Genomic DNA, 21,464 nt, shown 5'->3' with positions numbered 1-21,464 from the left:
AAATTAAGAGTGAACCTTGAAACAAAAAATTGAAAGACGTCATTGTATAGTTGTCAATAAGCAATCACGCATTTTAATTACTAACTGTATTAATTTCGATATAGAGCCAAAGCAGGCTTCGAATTTGACATCTGTACATTCCCACTCAGCAAAAAGAAGGATGAGAGATGGGCATAAACAACCCAATGAAAATATTCCTTGCTGTGTGTTCAAACTTTTCAGTTTAAAAGTGAATAAAAGAAAAGAACAATAGAATGTGTTAACCTCCATCCTCAAAGAACAAATCTATTGCTCACGCATCTAAAAAATGGTCAACCCAGATGCTCTTGCATCCTAGACGTGTACATCTTCACAATCACAAGCTCACCACATACACACTCGACGAGCCTCTGAAGTTGATTCCATGGTGAAGAGGACAATTTTTTTTTTGTAAATTAAGGATTTGCAGTCGATGGAGAAGAAGAGAAGACCACGAATTTATGTTTTTAGTGACAGAGCAAAACGCATAATTTTACTAACTAACAGACGTTTAAGAGAAATTAACGGTTGACTTTTTGATGTTTAAAAGAGCCAAGTCAACATAAGTTTGAGATTATTTTGGACAATGTTTGAAAGTTGGAGATTTTCTTGGTTTACATAAGAGTCGAGACTTTTTTTTGGCTTATTTTGATAAGTTCAGGATTTAAATGGCAGTTTTCCCATTACATTTGTCAACGTAATCAACTTTCTTCTTTTACCGAATACATTTTACTTATAAGGCTAAAATCGGCAAAATAGAACAAATTTTTCTCACCTAATAATGTCAAAATCATAGCTATATTCTTAATATTACTTTCAAAATTGGTTAGTTAGCACATTAACCATCTAGAAAAAGCCATACAATTTTGTCTTCAAAAATATCTTTAACATAATAAAAATTTTAAAATAAAGATTAGTGAAACTATATGCTTCATAATTTTTAAAAAATTAATTAAATGTTCTTATAAAACATAAATTTTAGAAAATTACAATATTTTTATAAAGAATTTATATTCCTTTTTAATTTAACACTTCTATAAATAAATTTATAAGTAAAATTAATAAAGTTATATGTTAAAATAAAAGTTATATAAAATTAAACATTTAAATTTCTATATTTAATTGTACATATATATATATTTGTATAAAATTCGGATCGGATCAGATATCCGACTATGAATTTTTAATTTATGTGATTTTCTTCGTTTATGACTGATATTGATTTTTAATATTTACTTTGCTTCGTAGACTTACTGGATATCCGGATTTTTTGGATCAAATCGAAACAAATAACGAATCAAATCAAAATTAAAAAATAAAATGCCTAGCTCTTACAATTTATTGTGTTATATTGGACTGATCAAAACATTCATATAATGAATAAGGTAGATTTGATTGTTGTTGCTGGAAATAGGAACAAAGAACATTGTGTTTTGATATCTTGCATATTTGCATTGTTTTAGCTGTTCATTCATATGTATTTTCATCATATAGAATAGGATTTAGACATGTTTAGGTTGCATTTTGCATGCATAAGTCTCTATTAGGTACTGGAGTGCCAAGTGAGGTTATTGGAGACATTTGGATGCACTGGGAGCTCAAAAGATGTGAAAAGGAGGATGATTGGACGAGAGGAGCCTGGAGCGACCTGCAGAGGTCGCTGTGAGACCTCGCTCCAGCCGGAGCGACCTTGACGACCAAAGCTGGAGCGACCACTCCAAGTCGCTCGGCTTTAAACGGCTCGAAGACGAAGAAAATGCCTCCGGAGCAACCCTTCGCAGCGACCACCCGAGGTCGCTCCCGAAGCCCAGAGCGACCTCTCGGAGCGACTGGCCGAGGTCGCTCCGCGTTATCAGTGCACGATTTTTATTATTTTCAAGGACCTTTTTGCAATTTATTGTGCACGTTTTTGCACTGAAAAACCTAATGTTTAAGTATTCTTTGTAGCCACCACTGGCAAAAAATCTTTTATCTATTAAATACACAAAACTCTCTCAAGAAAAACTCTCTTTTGATTTGATTGTTCTTGTGTTCTTGTGATTTTTTTTTCTAGTTCTCTATATGATTCATCTGAAATCCACCATGGGTTTAAGAGGAATCATGGAGATTAGTGAGTAATCACCTTTTGGATTCATGGATTAGGGTGATTAAGGGTGATTAGGCTAGTTCTAGGATGTTTTAGGTGTAGATCATACTTGTTCCTTGCATAGTAGAGTGATCTTAATGCATTATTTGAGTAGGCCACTCAAAGGGTGATCTCTAGGCATTTCCCACCCAAAAGGTGTTTGATGAAATGTCTGAGTCAACTCTCCTAGGCTCTTAGTGTACTTTGCCAAAGATATTTGTTGTTAAAGATGCTAAGATAGCTAATAGACTTGTTAGTAATGATTGCTTGCATGTTATTCAACCAAAGACATTTGATGTTTGAGACATGTTAGCAAATGAGCATTCATCTAGACATAGAGCTTGCTTAGAATTGTGTCTAGGCTTAAGGTTAATAGCTTGATTGATTCATTTGTCATCTTTAGTTCGAAACTTGATCACCCAAGGTCTGAAATCCCTATAGCTATGAGTTCTCCTTTCCAATAGCTTAAAAGTATCATTTCTGTTACTTGCATTCTAGTTTTAGTTTAAAAACCATCCAATTCACTGATTGCACTTAGATTAGGCAAACTTGCATTCTCTCTGCATTTGAATCCCTCAGAACTGGTTCGACAACTTACTTCCACTTTACTATCATTTGACTTAGGAGCCTCAAAACTCCTAACATCAAATTGGCGCCGTTGCCAAATTCTGAGTTTGATTTGAACATTGAGATTTAGTCATTTGCTTGAGACTAAGTCATTTTTATTTTTGTAAGTTACTGATTCTCTTCTTCACTCTTTGTGATTTTTCAGGTGTATGAACTTGAGGAGCAAGGGTACATCAAACCTTGTTCCAAGAGCAGCAGACATCAGAGCTTTAGAGAGAGAATGTGCTAGAAAAAGAAGAGAAGAAGAGCAACAAGCTTTACTGCAGACACAGGAAGCTGAGATGGCTGATCCACAAAATCCTCTGAACCCCAATGGAGTAAACAATGCTCCACAAGGGCCCCAACATCGACCAGCTCGGCCCATTGGCACTTATGACTGCCCCAACATCCATGGTCCTAGACTTGGAATCCGAGCACCAGCTGTGGCTGCTAACAATTTTGAGATCAAGTCAGGACTGCTAAACTGCATAGAGAACAACAAGTATCATGGTCTGGCTGTGGAGGACCCATTTGATCACTTGGATAAGTTTGACAGCTACTGTGGTATGTCAAATACTAATGGTGTGTCAGAGGATGTCTTAAAGCTCAAGCTATTCTCTTTCTCTTTGGGGGATAAGGCACGTCAAGAGAAGTCTCTACCAAGTGACTCCATCACCACTTGGGAAGACTGCAAAAGGGCATTCTTGGAGAAGTTCTTCTCTACCTCAAGAACTGCTAAGTTGAGGAATGAGATCTCCAGCTTCCAACAGAAGAACTTGGAAGGATTCAGTGAAGCTTGGGAGAGATTCAATGGTTACCAAGCTCAGTGCCCACACCATGGATTCTCTAAGGAGAGCTTGCTGAGCACATTCTACAGAGGTGCTCTTCCTAAGTACAGAGCCAGACTGGATACAGCTAGCAATGGGTTCTTTTTGGGGAGAACTGAGGAAGAGGCAGAGGCTCTGGTTGACAACATGGTTAAGAGTGATGCAGTCTACACTGGAGACCATGACAGAAGCAGCAGAGGTGATGACAATCAAACAAGGAATGAGATAAAGGCTCTTCAGGAGAAGATTGACAAACTCATTGCTGATAAGGCCACACAAGCGCAGGTGAACTTTGTTGGTAACCCATAACAGGAGATACCTCCTACTGTCAATGAGGTTGATGGTTTGGAAGGGCAAGAAGAATTGTGTTTCATCAACAATAATGGTAGCTGGTACAAGAAGGAACTCAACTTTCAGTACAACAACTACCAACAGAAGCCCTATTCAAACAACCAGCAAAGTGGTTATCAGCCTAGAAACAACCAGCAGTCTCAGCAAACCTCCTCTCCTAGCTCCTCTGCCCCTCAAGAGAACAGCACTGATGCCTTACTGAAACAGATCTTGGAGTCTCAGACTAGAAGTGAGAAGCATGTGGGCTATGAGCTGAAGAACCTTCACTCCAAGATTGATGGGAGCTACAATGAGCTCAACAACAAATTCACCCACCACGCTTCTTCTGTCAAGAATTTGGAGAATCAGTTTGCTTCCATGAGCTCCCACCAGAACCGCCAGCAAGGATCTCTACCTGGAAAGTCAGATCAAAACCCCAAGGAAGCAAAAGCTGTCACACTTAGGAGTGGTAAGCAGTTGACTCATGTAACCCTCACCAAGGATGCTGAAAAACAAGGTGAGGAGGTGGCCATCAACCTAGATGATGAAGTGGTCATTGTTGATGAGAAGACAGGTGCTGAGATCTTGGAGAAGATTGTGAAAGCCAAGGGTAAAGGAAAGGTTGGAGAAGAGAAGAAAACAACAAAATATGGTGAATCTGCTGCTCCAGCAAGTGAGAGCTCCCCTGTCCCCCCTCCCTATGAACCAAAGCTTTCATTCCCTGGTAGATTCAAGAAGCAGCTGCTACAGAAGTACAAGGCTTTGTTTGAGAAGCAGATGAGTGAAGCTCAGGTTACAATGCCCATCATTGATGCTTTCATGCTGATTCCTCAATACAGCAAACTCCTGAAAGATGTTGTAGCTGCTAAGAAGAAGGAGATGGAGGGCATGATGGTTCTGAGCCATGAGTGCAATGCCATCATTCAGAGGCTAGATGCTCCAGAGAAGCTAGAGGATCCAGGATGCTTCACACTCCCTTGTGCTCTTGGACCTATGGTATTTGAGAAATGTCTATGCGATTTGGGAGCTAGTGTCAGCTTGATGCCTTTGTCTGTGGCAAAGAAGCTTGGCTTCAGTCAATACAAGAAGTGTAGACTCTCTCTGGTGTTGGCTGATCGTTCAGTGAAGTACCCTGTGGGCATCCTAGAGAACCTCCCTGTGAAGATTGGAAGGTATGAGATACCTACAGATTTTATGGTGCTTGAAATGAGTGAGGAGGCTCAAGACCCATTGATTCTTGGAAGGGCATTCTTAGCTACAGCAGGAGCTATTGTGAATGTGAAGGAAGGGAAGATTGACCTCCATTTGGATAAGGAGAACATCCTCCACTTTGACATCAAGGAGAAGATGAGGAACCCCACTGTATTTGGACAAGCCTTCACCATTGAAGAGATGAATTCTCCTCCTGCTGATGGTCACTTTGATGAGCTACCACCTGAGGAAGATGGGATGTCAACTCCACTTTCTGCACCTATTCCAGCCTGATCCAAAGGAGGCAAAGTCAAGTTATAGACTTAAAACAAGCTCACTTGGGATGAAGTCCCAGGAGTATCCTTGTATATATTGCATTATATTTGCATTATCATTTTATTGCATGAAACAATGGGAGAGTGAAGTTGTGTGCAGGTATTGAGCAGAAAGTCGGACACCAGAGCGATCTCATCGCAGCGACACCTCTAGGTCGCTCCACCTGTGAGCGACATGTCCAGAGCGAGATGCCGAGGTCGCTCGCGTCACACGCGAGTGAAAACACAGAAACCGACCTCAGAGCGATCTTCTCACAGCGACATACCGAAGTCGCTCCAGCTGGGAGCGACCTGTCGCAGCGACGTTCACACCTCGCTCCACGGAAGGTAACACACAATCCCACTTTTCTTTGTATTTCACATTTCCATTGGGTACCTCACTCACACAGAGACTGTGTGATTTAAGTGTGGGGGAGGTACCAAGTATTTGATCATGTTTGTTTTCATGATTTTGAGTCTCATGCATTGCATATTACATTCTTATTTGCATAGAAAAATCCAAAAAAATAAAAAAATTTGAAAAACACAAAAAGAATCATTTAGTTGCATCATTTGCATTTTTAGGATTGAGTCTAGAAGCATATAGGTTGCATTCATGCATTAGGGGGATTTCAACCTTGTAAAGAGCTCATGCTAAGTACTGAATTCGTTGACCTTTGTAATCATGACAAGTAGCTTGAGCACATTTTGGAAAGCTTGTAAACTTCGCGCCTTGAATGCTCCTCTTGAAACTCATTTGACTGTTGATACTCTCTGTTTGAAGCAAGCTCCTGTTTTAATGTCTCTTGCATATGGTCTCTTGTGTACTAAGTCATGGATATACACACTTGAGTTGTCCCATCTGTTTTACCAATCTTTTTGACAAACTCAAGTGGTACTCCACTCCCAAAACCCATACCTCCTTTTTAAACCATCATTATTTGTTGAGTGAGGCCTCTTTGGAAAGCTTTACATGTGCATAATGTTGAGAGTATTGGGAACGACAATGCTTAGTCTCCATTCTTGCTAGATTAGTCACTCTATTGTCTAGCTATAGGAAAGGGGGTGAGTGTTGTGATTGTGATTTGGGAATATGAAAGGTTTGACTCTTTGTGCTTAAATGATTAGTCTTTATGGGATAAGTGGAGAAATATCTAACTCTTATTGTGAAAAGTCTTGGCCCCCAAATATAAAAAAAAAAAAGAAAAAAAAAAAGAAAAAAAAAGAGAAAAGAAAAAAAAAAGGAGAATAAAAAGGGGGCTAGCAAAGTTGTTAGGAGCTCAGATTTGTTTTAAAATTGTGAAAATCCCTTATTGATTTCAAAAAGAAAGAGTCTGATGTGAAGAATGTTCTTGGGATCTTTTGGTGAGAGATGTGAGTTGGGTTTGACATTGAGGAATAATTGAATATCTTGTGTGTTTGGGAAAGGGTAGAACAATGGAGATTGAGCATTGTATGCATGAGTTGATCTCTTTCTTAGATATATTATGTGTAATGTCAAGGCTACTGTGTTTTGAGAGAAAACCACCTTAAAAGATTATTTTGAACCTCTGATTTCACTTGCATTAAAGCCTTTGTCTTACCAAACCAAATGACTTGGACCAGTTGACCATTTGTGAGATGTCTATTGAGTTGCTTTCTAAATGTTAGAGAGATGGTGGATTTGTGGTTTGTGGATGCATGATTAATGAGTGTAGAGATCAAAGGAGCTGGGATAGGCTTAGAGAAGTTAGAGATGGATAAAATCTTTGCTCTTGCTATTTGGTATGATTATGCAAGGTTGTTAGGTTGAGAACTAAGAAGAGTTTCTTTTGATTGTGAGTCCCCATCTTCAAACCTCTTCTCCTTGGTTCTTGAAAGTTTACTTGTGGACAAGTAAAGGACTAGTGTGGGGGAGTTGATATCTTGCATATTTGCATTGTTTTAGCTGTTCATTCATATGCATTTTCATCATAAAGAATAGGATTTAGACATGTTTAGGTTGCATTTTGCATGCATAAGTCTCTATTAGGTACTGGAGTGCCAAGTGAGGTTATTGGAGACATTTGGATGCACTTGGAGCTCAAAAGATGTGAAAAGGAGAATGATTGGACGAGAGGAGCCTGGAGCGACCTGCAGAGGTCGCTGTGAGACCTCGCTCCAGCCGGAGCGACCTTGACGACCAAAGCTGGAGCGACCACTCCAAGTCGCTCGGCTTTACACGGCTCGAAGACGAAGAAAATGCCTCCGGAGCGACCCCTCGCAGCGACCACCCGAGGTCGCTCCCGAAGCCCAGAGCGACCTCTCGGAGCGACTGGTCGAGGTCGCTCCGCGTTATCAGTGCATGATTTTTATTATTTTCAAGGATCTTTTTGCAATTTATTGTGCACGTTTTTGCACTGAAAACCTAATGTTTAAGTATTCTTTGTAGCCACCATTGGCAAAAAATCTTTTATCTATTGAATACACAAAACTCTCTCAAGAAAAGCTCTCTTTTGATTTGATTGTTCTTGTGTTCTTGTGATTTTCTTTTCTAGTTCTCTATATGATTCATCTGAAATCGACCATGGGTTTAAGAGGAATCATGGAGATTAGTGAGTAATCACCTTTTGGATTCATGGGTTAGGGTGATTAAGGGTGATTAGGCTAGTTCTAGGATGTTTTAGGTGTAGATCATACTTGTTCCTTGCATAGTAGAGTGATCTTAATGCATCATTTGAGTAGGCCACTCAAAGGGTGATCTCTAGGCATTTCCCACCCAAAAGGTGTTTGATGAAATGCCTGAGTTAACTCTCCTAGGCTCTTAGTGTACTTTGCCAAAGATATTTGTTGTTAAAGATGCTAAGATAGCTAATAGACTTGTTAGTAATGATTGCTTGCATGTTATTCAACCAAAGACATTTGATGTTTGAGACATGTTAGCAAATGAGCATTCATCTAGACATAGAGCTTGCTTAGAATTGTGTCTAGGCTTAAGGTTAATAGTTTGATTGATTCATTTGTCATCTTTAGTTCGAAACTTGATCACCCAAGGTCTGAAATCCCTATACCCATGAGTTCTCCTTTCCAATAGCTTAAAAGTATCATTTCTGTTACTTGCATTCTAGTTTTAGTTTAAAAACCATCCAATTCACTGATTGCACTTAGATTAGGCAAATACTTGCATTCTCTCTGCATTTGAATCCCTCAGAACTGGTTCGACAACTTACTTCCACTTTACTATCATTTGACTTAGGAGCCTCAAAACTCCTAACATCATGTTTCTATGATTTAGTATGTGGTTATTAGGGTTTGGTTGAAACACAGCGGTTGCAGATGCGGTTGTAGTAGTTTGCGGATGTAGGTGGTTGTGGTTTTTAGTATTATTAAACGATTTGTACAACTGTTAAAATGGCTAGAAATTTGTGCGTTTACGGGTATTTAACTTGTTGATTATATGAGGTACTGTAGCAGTTTAATAAAAATTACCAAAATATAAAAACATACTATTGTAATAAAATATAATACATAATAATATGCTTATTTATTTAATTTTTTAATTAGATGAAAGTTATAATTTTAATAAAATTTGTTTTTGAAGATATATATTAACTTTTGAAAAAAAATATCATGTTTCGTTTATATATGTATATATCTTTATATGTTGTATATATATTAATGTTTAAAAATTGTAATGAATATTCTTAGTTTAACGTTTCTATGAAATACATTATGATATCGTTTGTCAATTTGAATTAAGATATAAAATGTATATATATTTTTATTTATAATATTTTTATTTTAAAATTTTAATTAATTTTTGAAAATATTTTTTTAATTATTTTTTATTTATTTATCCAACCGCCACCGTTTACAACCGCCAACACTAGTGGGAGTCAACTTTTGATTTTAAACAGCTTGGATCAGTTTGAAGTAATTTATGAAATTCTTCTGTGATTGTTGCAAAATGCCAATAACCGGTACCAACCACCAAAATTGCGTTTGCGAATGATACGGAAAATTCAGTCGGACCCCTAATTAGAATCTAATGATACCGGATAATGTCTTAGAGACTACATATATTATTATTTCAACATTAATTAGACAGCCATTATTAACAGGGTACAAGCTAATCAAAGAAGTACTAGCTAGTGAGACTGATTAGCCATTTTCACAAAACAAGGACTAAACTTAACTCTTAAGCACAAAATGCCTTTTTAGTCATTTGTGAGACTGATCGCCATCTTAATTGACACTTACGTTAATGTTAGAGTAAATAAACAATTTAAGTTCCACAATAGGATATTAGACCAAAATAAGTCTGAAGTGTGAGGTATTTTGAAGGGGTTTCGGTATGAGGTACTTTAGGGAGCAACCGACCCAAAAAACAATTTCGTGAGAATTTAAACCCAAATTTGATCAAATATCATAGTAAGCAAAGAGTTAGACATCTGGTGGTGACAGACATTTGAATCAAGTAAAACGTTTGCCTTCAGCATGGGCATTTGGTTTAACTCTCGTAGAGCGTCTGGTCAAAGAAGACATATGGTTTGTCACAAATGGTTTAACATATGGTTTGTCACAACAGTTAAAATAATAAAATAACGGTTTACGTACTCCAATATCAGCTACAAATATAGTTTTGTGGTTAATATATTCAATGAAAATTTTGTTTTGGAGGTGCCATAATTAAGTTTAGTCTTCAGCTGTTGAATCAGAGGTTTTGACTTCAGCGGTTGAATCAAAAGTCTGGCTTTCTTTTATGAATTGTAAATAGTGGAGCACGACACTTCTCACCCGTCACCCGGAGACTCTAGGGACTCTAGTGAAACAATCATCTTCTCTATGCTTGCAAATTACTACGAAAGCGATTACAATACTGAGGTTCGAGTATTCAAATTCAGCCATTTAATTAGGCTGATGATGTGACCTGAAATGTGCCTCCTAATAATGATTCTTCACCTTTTACTCACAATTAGATTAAAAAGTGTAATTTGAGGCTAGTTTACGAAGGCCTTAGAACTCTTACTCGTTCTAAACTGGAAGTTGTTAAAGTTATCATTCCATTAGTTGAAAATATATCTATATTGTTTCAATAAAAAAAGGAGGAAGAAGAAGAGAATCTATAGTTGCAAATATAAAGATTAGGAAGTCTAATTCTATCAACGAGTGTCTGTATGACTGTATCCTAAAGATTAGGATGTCAGATATAAGATAATCTGTATGACTGGATCCTAAAATAGGGAGATATATATAGAACCGTAACGAGTGTGCATTGGAACAACAGGTCACAGGTAAGATTTGACTTTGAAAACCTATTCTTTAGCACCACGACCAAACTGAACTCACTATAAATAAACAAGTCAATTACTAGATTTACAAATAAATCTGCATAACTGGATGCACGCGACTCTAAACCTTTTTCTTGGTTTTCTACCAAAATTTTGTTTATGCATTCAAGATCCCTTAAATCAAGGCATTGGCTGATCTCTCACGATACTCCTTCAGCTTACCTATCTGTCAAGCACATGATTATCAATAGGCTGCACGCTACAAGAGATCCGTCAGAAGGCGTATTTTTTAAGGTCGTTGCATAAATCGATTTGGAAATAAAGTAAGAAGTGGCTTGGGATCTGATAGTTTACGTCTCCCAATAATAAGTCAGTTAGCAAACTGACGCCATATTGCTAGGGTATGTTTGTTAATGACGTTAACCCATAAAAATGACGTTAAAACCTCGTTTTTGTAGTGTACAAGAGATAGGTCTTTATTAACTTGTTTCTTTTCTCACTTATAGGTTCTTGTTAAAATATACATGCTTGAACAATCGTATTATATGGTTTTTGTATGTAGGATTCAAGCTTCCTTTGGTACATATATTCCTTAAATTTCAATTTTGAAAAGTTAGTTCTGGATCCTAAAAAATTAAGGGTCAAAGATACCAAATTTTTGCATCCTTCGAAAAATATCTATTTTTTTTAAATCAAAATATTGTTTTCCATATATTGTTAAGGTTTATATTTTCAAATGTTTGGACATAGAAAATTGGTCTACCGCTACAGACGTAATTCAGCAGAAATTATTTTTCTTATGTTGTTAAAATCTCTTTTAGCATATTTATGTTAGAATGTTTTTAAACTAGTTTGATGCATTTATAAATAAATATATATTAAAGCCATATAGAGTTTTAGAAGTTTGATGGAAGACCATATATGATTACAAAACCTTACAGCAGCATTAAGATACTCATAATATGACATTAAGCTAGCTAGAGATGAAAACGAAGCAAATAAAGTTTTCAAAGTTGCGTTTTTAAAAATGCGGTTGCCAAGTCTTTCGAGATAGGTTCCTATCTTTTTAACTGTGTTCACTTTATTTCTTGAACCTTTTGGGTCTGTTTAACTGAGCCGTTTGGTTCACACTCATGAGAATTGTTGGTGGGATTTATGTTAGCACGTTAGTTAATATGTTTTTGTTATATATAATCCCAATTAGCATTCTAATTCATATATATATTATGTAGTGGTACTATTAGTTATATTTTCAATAGAAATCATAATTCTGTTCCATATTAACTAGTGGAATTACACAAACCATAGCAGAATAGTTTTATTTCAATTCTTGCCTCATCGTGTGGGGTAGTGTGGCAAATTTGTTTTTGAAGTGATGTAACGTGATATCAGTGATTTTTTTTATTTATCTTTGCCAGAAAGAGAACATTTGTTAAATGGTCAAATCGTTAAGTTTGTTCCCAGTTTTGATTGCTGACCAAAGATTTTGTTTGAAATAACTTTACTATAAACATATACATTTTCCTTTAGAAACTACACAGAAACATCAAGTTTCAAATTGACGTTTAATTGTTTTTCTAAAGAATGGCGAAACTACTAGCTTTCTTTTGCTTCTTCTCCTACATCATTGTCCTATTCTTGTGTTCAGTCTCAGCAGCCATAGATGATAACCAAGACCAACAGGTACTATTATATTTCTCATCATCATGTCTTGTTCTTGCCATATATCAACTATGATACAAGATTACAACGATGATGATGATGATGATGATGATGATGATGATGATGATGATGAAAATTGTCGTAATCCATGAAGGTGTATGTCGTCTACATGGGTGCACTTCCGTCTAGCGAGGTCTACACACCAATGTCCGATCACATGATTATTCTTCAAGGAATCACCGGAGAGAGGTGTGAATTAGTTACAGTGTTCTCTAGAGATTATAGGTATATTATATAAATAAAGTTATGGCAGGAATACTCTAACAAATGATATATTAATCTCTAGTTCTAACGAAGGTCGTTTGGTGAGAAGTTACAAGAGGAGTTTCAACGGGTTCGCCGCTCGACTCACTCAGTCAGAACGAGAAAGAATAGCCAGTAAGTGTTCTTCGAAATACACTAAACTCTAAAACTCAAGTATATAACTAAAATCCATTGATCCTTATAGTAAACCTAAAATATATAGTGATTTATCTTCTAAGGCTAATTAAAGCCCTCTTATGTTTTTCTTAGATATGGAAGGAGTTGTGTCTGTATTCCCTAATAAGAATCTACAGCTCCAAACGACCACCTCGTGGGACTTTATGGGGTTAAAGGAAGGAAGGGCGGCGAATCGGAACCTGGCCGTGGAGAGTAACACCATTATCGGAGTCATTGACGGTGGGATCACGCCGGAATCAGAAAGCTTTTCTGACAAAGGCTTTGGTCTTCCTCCTCAAAAATGGAAAGGTGTTTGCTCCGGCGGCAAAAACTTCACGTGCAACAAGTAAGCTCGTACATATTATATTATATGAACTAAATGATTGATTGCTGACTGTAATTCACATAAATTGTAGAAAATGATATATATATATTTTTATATTGCAGCAAGCTGATTGGTATATTATATGAACTAAATGATTGATTGCTGACTGTAATATACATAACCTGTACAAAATGATCTGTTTTATTATATTGCAGCAAACTGATTGGTGCAAGAGACTATACAAGTGAAGGATCTAGGGACACTGTTGGACATGGTACACATACAGCGTCCACGATAGCTGGAAACGCTGTGGCAGACACAAGCTTTTATGGACTTGGCAATGGAACCATGAGGGGAGGCGTTCCGGCCTCAAGAATTGTCACTTACAAAGTTTGCACCTGGTTAGGGTGTAGCTCCGATAGTATATTGGCTGCCTTTGATGATGCGATTGCAGATGGTGTAGACATCATTAGCATCTCCGTTAATATGGGATACGCCTCTGCTTTTGAAGAGGACCCGGTCGCTATAGGGGCTTTTCACGCTATAGCTAAAGGGATTCTCACTGTGAATTCAGCTGGTAACAGCGGTCCGGAACAGCAAACGCTAGAGAGTGTAGCTCCGTGGATCCTCACGGTTGCTGCCAGTAACACCAACCGTGCGTTTTCTACGAAAGTTGTTCTCGGTAACGGTAAAACACTTGTCGTACGTGTCAAGAAACCTGTTTCTTTTTTTAATCTCTATCATCTTATCTTTGTGTCCTTAATCCTTTTCCTTATATGAAACAGGGAAAATCAGTGAACACGTTTGGTTTGAACGGAACGATGTATCCTCTTGTGTACGGAAAATCTGCTGTTAATTCGTCTGCATGCAGCGTGGAATCGGCAGAGTAATTTTCTCATGTTCATGCATAAGACCTAGACATAGTTTCATATGTCTAACTTGAAACAACATTTTGGCCCTAAATTTAAAAAGTACATAGATCGTATAGTTCCCAATTTATCCAATTTTTAAAAAATATTATTAACTTAAAATGTTTATATGACTTCATAAATTTCAGGTGATTAAGATTTTGACTTTATGTTTTCCAGGAAATGCGAAGAAGGGTGTCTTCAAGAATCCCTAGTGAAAGGAAAAGTTGTGGTTTGCAATTCCACGGATTCATACGATGCTCTTGCAAATGGAGCTGTTGCAGGCATATCTCTCAACCGTACACCAAATGTTGCCTTCGTCACTTCTTTTCCCCTCTCTGCTTTATCACAAGAAGACTTAGACTCTCTTGTTTCTTACATTAAGTCCGAAAGGTAGCATTCTTGATCTGTTGCATATACAGTTTCTGCGTTTATGTTTATAACAATTTAAGTGTTACACTAATAACTCTTCTCTCTGTTTCCTTAGTTCTCCGGTAGCTACCATTCTAAGAACCGAGGAAAGTTATAGTCAGCAAGCTCCAGTCGTTGCTGCCTTCTCTTCTCGTGGTCCAAACACCATAGCAACTGATATTCTCAAGGTCCGTATATACAAAATCTTGGCTCTGCTGTTTACTCTCTTTTATTTTTTCTGATCTGAGAGACAAAGGTGGATGACTTGCAGCCGGATATATCAGCGCCAGGAGTTGAGATTCTCGCTGCATTTTCACCTGAGATTTCACCATCCTCAAGTGTGTATGACACAAGACGTGTGAAGTACTCTGTTCTCTCCGGAACTTCAATGTCTTGTCCACATGTTACAGGCGTGGCCGCGTACATCAGGACGTTTCATCCTCAATGGTCTCCTTCCATGATCAAATCTGCCATTATGACAACCGGTAAGCAAAAATTATAACATGGATCTAGCAATGCATATTTTTTCTTGTGTTCCAAGAAACCCGAAATTTTTGTTTTGGCACTCTGTTCTTACTTTGGTCTCCTAATAGCTTGGCCGATGAATGCTTCTGAAACTGGCTTTGTATCAACCGAGTTTGCTTATGGAGCTGGCCATGTCGACCCGATATCTGCAAATAATCCTGGACTCGTATATGATTTAAGTAAAGCAGACTACACTGCCTTCCTCTGCGGCATGAAGTACAATGCAACTACCGTGAAACTCATATCCGGTGAAACCGTCACTTGCACTGGAGAAACCTTAACTAGAAACCTTAACTATCCTTCAATGTCGGCAAAATTGTCGGCATCTAAAAGTTCATTCATCGTGAGTTTCAAAAGAACCGTCACCAACGTGGGTACCCCAAATTCAATATACAAATCAAAAGTTGTCCCAAATCTAGGATCTAAGCTCAACGTCAAGGTCTTGCCTAGCGCCTTGGTTTTTAAGAAGGTAAACGAGAAGCAGTCTTTCACGGTAATTGTTACAGGCAGCGCTCTCGACTCAAAACTGCTTTTATCTGCAAACCTAATATGGTCTGATGGCGCACGTAATGTGAGAAGCCCTATTGTTGTTTATAAAAATGAGTGAGAATATTATTTATGTATAAACATCAACATAGTTTAGTTTCAAAACAAATTTAGTTTATCTAGTATGTTATGTAATTTCTTTAACATTAAAAAAAACTACTATTATTAATCAGCCGGTCAAACTAGAATTTCAGTGTTCAATACAAGTCTGATGCAACCAATTTTTTTCCAAATTAAACATTATTAAACTAGTTTCGCTCGCCTACTTAATTGATGCATTTCACTAAACTACTTCGAAATCCTTATAAAATCAAAATCCCGTTCGCAGCCGTTGATGGTAATTATAAAAAGGTGGAGTTTACCTTATTACCTCAAATGCCGGACATGACATCACATGAGTAGCTAGTTTTTGATAATATCCTCAAACTTGTAACTTAACTAACCATGGAGCTCTAGACTCGAACAATTAGAAGATGTGAGATAGCAAATCTTGGGAGAAGCCACTAGGACCATACTAAACAGAAGAACCGAGGAAGAATGAATGCCATAGACCGCAAATAGAACAAGCGACACACAACCTCCCACAAGACGAGCTGCGATGATAAGGAAACCAAACACCAGGCCTTCAGTACCTGCATAAAAAAGGGAAAGAGTAGCCTGTCAAAACAACCAACGGGCAATCCAAACACTGGGATGGCTTATCTCAAATTAAGTATTAGAAGTCCTCGACCGGAGATTGGAGAACCTAGCACGGTCTTCTTTGCGCTTCAGAGCTACGCCTCACTGGAGAAGCGAGATGAATCGAGCAACAACACATACAAGAGAAGTGAGGTGCACAAGCAATGGGAGAACAGCAGCGGAGGCAAAACTGACTCTGCCATAGACGACAAAACAAGGTCAAATCTCATAAACTGCACGCGCATAAATCACAGAGAAACTATGACCACACGACCAGCAAGAATCCTTGTGAACGAGCTGATGGTGCACCATTGTGGATCCACTGAGAAGAAGCACAACCCGGACACGAGGTGAGACACCAAGCTTTGACTCCAATAAGACTAACACACTTCACTCCACAACAAAAGCTTCGTCAGAAAACACACCAGATAAAGAACTAGAGGAAATAGCATGTTACCAGCCACCACGCGCCTTCACCACCACGACAGCTGAAATATCTGCAAAATGGAAAGCGAAATCCGTCAATTTACCACAATTTTAATAATTTTTAATTTGTAATCTACAAATTAAAAATAGAAAAGTCATTTTACCACAAAATGTTGATTATAAATGAGAACATTACGAAAATAATTTTATGGAATAATGTGGTATTTTACTTGTGCTTTAATATTTAATTATGTATTTCTATGTAACTTTTTAATATTTTATCGTCTCATTTTATTTTATAGTATTTTTATAATATTTTATGTTTATGCTAGTTATTTATAAAAATTTTATATATTAAAATTAATTACAAGGATCAATGTATAATATACAAATCTTTTGGAATTAAGTTTGAACTTCAAATATGAAATCTTATAAACTTCAAAATAGAGTGTCATTTCATACATGTTCTAAATGTAGTATACATTAAATTATCCCCATGTTTAACGTGTAATCGCAATCAAGCATATTTTCATTGTTTCTTTAATGTTTTGGAATCCGATGTAAGAGTACCATTAACATAAATTATTTGATATTTCTTTCATTTCATAAAGAATGTTACTTTGACATTTTTATACAGATTAAAATTATTAAAATGTATTTAATTTTTTATTAATTATACATATTCAATAAATAGTATTTGAGATAATAAAATATTTATAAAATTAATGTACTTATAATTAACTCTAAGCTGAAATTAAAATTTAAAATGACACTATTTCGTAACAATAAAAATTATTAAAATGATATTTAATATAGAATGTAGGGAATATAAGACTATGTAGAAATCTCTTTTGAAATCTTATTAATACAAATTTTGAGTAAGCGGGTAAATTAGTTACAATCAAAAAATCAAAAACAAAAAACATTGAACGGGTCTTGTAGTCAAGTGTCAGTAGACGGGTCTGAAATGTTAACATATTTTAAGCTCTATCTTCTATGTATGAGACGCATGTCCAGTGCCGGAAGGACGTTAAGAAAGTTGGTGATCTGATGAAAAGAGAGTCGGCGACTGAAGCCCCGGTGAACGGCGGCCGTAACTATAATGGTCCTAAGGTAGCAAAATTCATGTTATGCGAAAGTAAGTTATATTGTTTTATTCACCTAACGCGGATACGTGTCCATGCTTTGAGACTCATTTAAATGTACTGAAGAATGAGTCTGTCTGTAGGTGTACGACTTCCTTTAATTCAACCTGGTTAAAAAAAATTTTAGCAGAAAAAAAAAACAAAAGACACATCGCTTTACATATACATATACCTCAACAAAGCATAGACAAACGCAATTTTATACTATATACTGTGTCTGTGTATGATTAACTTCCGTCCGGAAGTAAGTAAGATAGGGACCAGTGAGAAGAATCTCTTACACGAGAATCTATCTCTTATCCAAAATGGACAACCATTCTCAGTGTTCAGATGCTTTTAGCTATCGCTCCGTGTATATAACAAATGACAATACTTGTTTGTGTAAAAAAAACATACACTAATCTTTAAGTAAATATGTATGTATATCCATGAATATTGGTGTTTTCTGATGTTTATTTTTTTAAATAAACGCGAGAGGACCATTAATTTAACAATTTTTCAAGGCAGTTAGAATTTTTGGTCTCCAATTTGAGAGATATTTAATGTATTTTTTGGTCTCAACTATCGCTTCGAGTACGATTCCCCGGAACCGAATCTCTCTTCCCAACTACGCGTCAGCGACGAATATCATATCACGTGATACTTTGGAGTAAGACATCGGTTTATATATTTTCGAAAATAATCAGTACTTGTTCATTTATGTTATTCTAATGAAATTTGGACCTAAATCTTAATTTCCATAGCTAGAAATCAGTTTCAGTTTTCTTACTACATCACCACATTTTTGATTAAAATTATCTTAAAACAGTTTGGATAAAAATTAGATTATCTGAATTTCTAAATCTAAGACCCCATTGGTCGGTGATTTCAACGCAAGTTTCTTGAATATTAAAATAACTAAAATAATAACAACAAAAGGTAAATACTGTTGAAGATGTAGTTTTAAATTAAATACGATGAATTCACGTACATAGTTAAAAAGGAGATTAAAGATATAGTTTGCTAAAATTTTATATATTGTGAAATACTAAAATATCTAGGACATGCATTTATTATGAAGATATGCTATGTTAGAGTTCGTTTTTTTATAATAGTCGTGGACTTGCTAAGCTTAGAAAAGAAAAAAATATGAATGTTTGAATTAGTGGACGTTTTCATAAGCAAAATAAAATTTGTTTAAATATGAAATTTTTTGTTAAAGAAAATGAAAAGTTGTTTTATGTAGATTTGGAAAGAAAATTAAAGATGCGGAGAATAAGTCATATTTTCGGTATAAAAAGAGATGTGCCTTATGAAAAAATTAAACCTCATAAAATAAAAAGAAATTAGTGTTTATTACTGTTTGGTGTCGAAGTAGTGGTTGAAGTAGTTTCCGATTGAGTCGGATGTTGACTTAGTTTGGTAGCGTTATTGTTGACGTTTTGTGTGGTGGAATTGACCATTACTTGGAACTCGTGGTGAGTTATTGTATGTTTGGGTGATCAAGCATTTTGTGTCATTAGTGTGCATTTTGTATCACGTATTTGATGAAATATTTTCAGGGACGTGAAAGATTGAAGCCTAAATTTCTGAGAGAATTTAGTACATGAAATTTCATTAGTAGTCTATAAAGATTGCAGCTGTTCGAAAATAATGTTATTTTGAAACAGCCAGATGAGATGGTGATTTATGCATGCATGCATGTTTGATAGTTATCTTTATAGATTGTTTATTTAGAAAGAAGTAACAGACACAAGTTTGTATGTTGTAGTATAATATAGTAATTGTAAGTTGTTGTTTTTAAGCGAATGAAATCCGGATAAAGTCTGGAAGATAGTAGAAAATAAATCCGTTAACAAATTTGATATATCTTTATTTTTTGTATTTTATTTTATCGCTTCATCTGCACTTTTTTTTTTGCTAAAAAAAAGGTTAAATCCGGGTAAATGATGAGACAAGCCTAACCCTTAGGTGGAGGTACAGCCCACGGATAGACCCTTTCATAGGCATTCAAATGAGTCGAAAGCAATAACTCATATCCGTGTGGCCGGCGGGGTTTAAACCCGGGTTCGCCGTATTGGGTTTTTCAATTCCCTCAAGCGCCACTACACCACCACCACCGGTTTCCATCTGCACTTGCACTTGCACTTGCACTTACAACTATATTTGGTTTTAGAGTGTTTTAGAATCTTTTAAAATATTCTTAAACACGTGCATTTATGATTGATCAACGATTATAAAGTAAATTAAAACTAATTATATAGTAAAATTTGTTTACATATACTAGTATTATACTACTTATAGAGCTTTGTAACTGAGAACCTGTAGATAGTTCGGATGGGTATATAATGCTTTGTTCTGTTTTGTAGCCTTGTAGGCTTTTTAGGTTGACCTACCAAGGATGGCACTAAAGTTTTTTTTGTTTGTCAAGCACTAAAGTTTATATCATCAAACTAAAACAAATTTACATTCTTTATTATAGAGCTCTATACATTTCTCACCCACAAGGTGTTTGATGAAATGTCTGAACCAAGTAGAGCTTGCTCTAAACTTACCTTACACAAAGACCATTGTGTTAAAGGGAGTTTAGATAGTTAATAGACTCATCCCTAATGATTGCTTAGATCTTTTAGGCTCAAAGACCTTTGATGTCTAGTTGATTAAAGCAAATGAGTATTCTTCTTGACCATAGAGTTTGCTTATTTCAGTGTTGTAGACTTAAGGAAGTTATTTGTAAAGAAAGTTTGCCACCCTTAGATTGGATCTTAATCACTTAAAGTCAAATGCCTAGTCTCATGAGTCCTATTGTCCTAGATTGATTGAAAGCTTGTTCATTTATTGCATTTTAGCATAATTCTAGTTCACATCATCATTCAAAACCTGTTTGCACTTAGATTAAGCTTGGATTTGTATTCTCAGTGCATCGAAATCACATAGGATTGGTTCGACATCTCATATACTACTGTATTTAAATTTGTTTCGATATATCTTTTCATTACAATTTTATGAAGAATTTTTGCATCTTGATTTTTGACTAAATTTATAAATTTTCCAAAGACTCTTTCTGTTTTTGAAGTATTTTGATATTTTCCTAATGATTGATTTGTGAGCATTCAGGATAGAGATGAAGAAAACGAATAGACTTTCATCAAGTGGAGAATTTCTGTGGACCTAATCTTCTTGTCTTTGATCATATGTTCTTTTATTAATACTAAAAATAATTTTATAGATATAAAGTTAAAACCAATATAATAGTATTGTTTTGGGCATAATGCTTTTCATATTATTTAAAAATTAAAGGGCAACTATTTCATATCTAAAATCGGATCATGCGTTGCGTGCGATTAAAAGCAGCTCAAGTTCTTCTGTTTTCTTTTCCGCTTTGGCCCTATGTGATAAACAAGGGTCGGCAACTTATCCTCGGAATAACACGTGGCGACAGATCATTGGTCCGACATGAGAATCCGACGCCGGACTTATCCTCTTTAAGATATCTCTTTAGGTTGTTACAAGAGAAACACTGAACATTGACGAAGTCTGAGAAGAATCTCACTGTTTGTGTCTCTATCCAGAAGAAATAAAGAATCCAAAATTTTCAATAGGTTTTCAACAACGAGAAAATTTTGAAATAAATCGTTACAATTTAAAACAAAAGTTAAGCACTAACTATAAAGAATGGCGAAGAAGAAAGATAGCGAAGCTTCTAAATTTCTCAAACA

The 21,464-nt window shown here is 36.1% G+C and overlaps 1 protein-coding gene and 1 non-coding gene across 2 annotated transcripts; one reads left to right on the top strand and one right to left on the bottom strand.

Annotated features, from left to right (window-relative positions):
- Nucleotides 1-3,486: 3,486 nt before the first annotated feature.
- On the bottom strand, nucleotides 3,487-3,593 carry LOC130508795 (small nucleolar RNA R71). The gene has a single exon (XR_008942973.1). It is a non-coding gene; the product is annotated as a small nucleolar RNA R71 (small nucleolar RNA).
- An 8,552-nt stretch (nucleotides 3,594-12,145) lies between these two features.
- LOC108840075 (subtilisin-like protease SBT4.13) lies at nucleotides 12,146-15,880 on the top strand. Its single transcript, XM_018612897.2, has 10 exons — nucleotides 12,146-12,343; nucleotides 12,477-12,571; nucleotides 12,669-12,760; nucleotides 12,896-13,148; nucleotides 13,343-13,829; nucleotides 13,913-14,013; nucleotides 14,216-14,428; nucleotides 14,523-14,634; nucleotides 14,718-14,931; nucleotides 15,040-15,880. Exons 1-10 carry the CDS (start codon nucleotides 12,245-12,247, stop codon nucleotides 15,576-15,578), a joined length of 2,205 nt encoding a protein of 734 aa, XP_018468399.2. The 5' UTR covers nucleotides 12,146-12,244; the 3' UTR covers nucleotides 15,579-15,880.
- The last annotated feature ends 5,584 nt before the right edge of the window (nucleotides 15,881-21,464 follow it).

Source organism: Raphanus sativus, chromosome 2 (assembly GCF_000801105.2).
Source record: "Raphanus sativus cultivar WK10039 chromosome 2, ASM80110v3, whole genome shotgun sequence".
In the NCBI taxonomy this organism is placed as follows: domain Eukaryota; kingdom Viridiplantae; phylum Streptophyta; class Magnoliopsida; order Brassicales; family Brassicaceae; genus Raphanus; species Raphanus sativus.
This window is presented reverse-complemented; position numbering and strand designations above follow the sequence as displayed.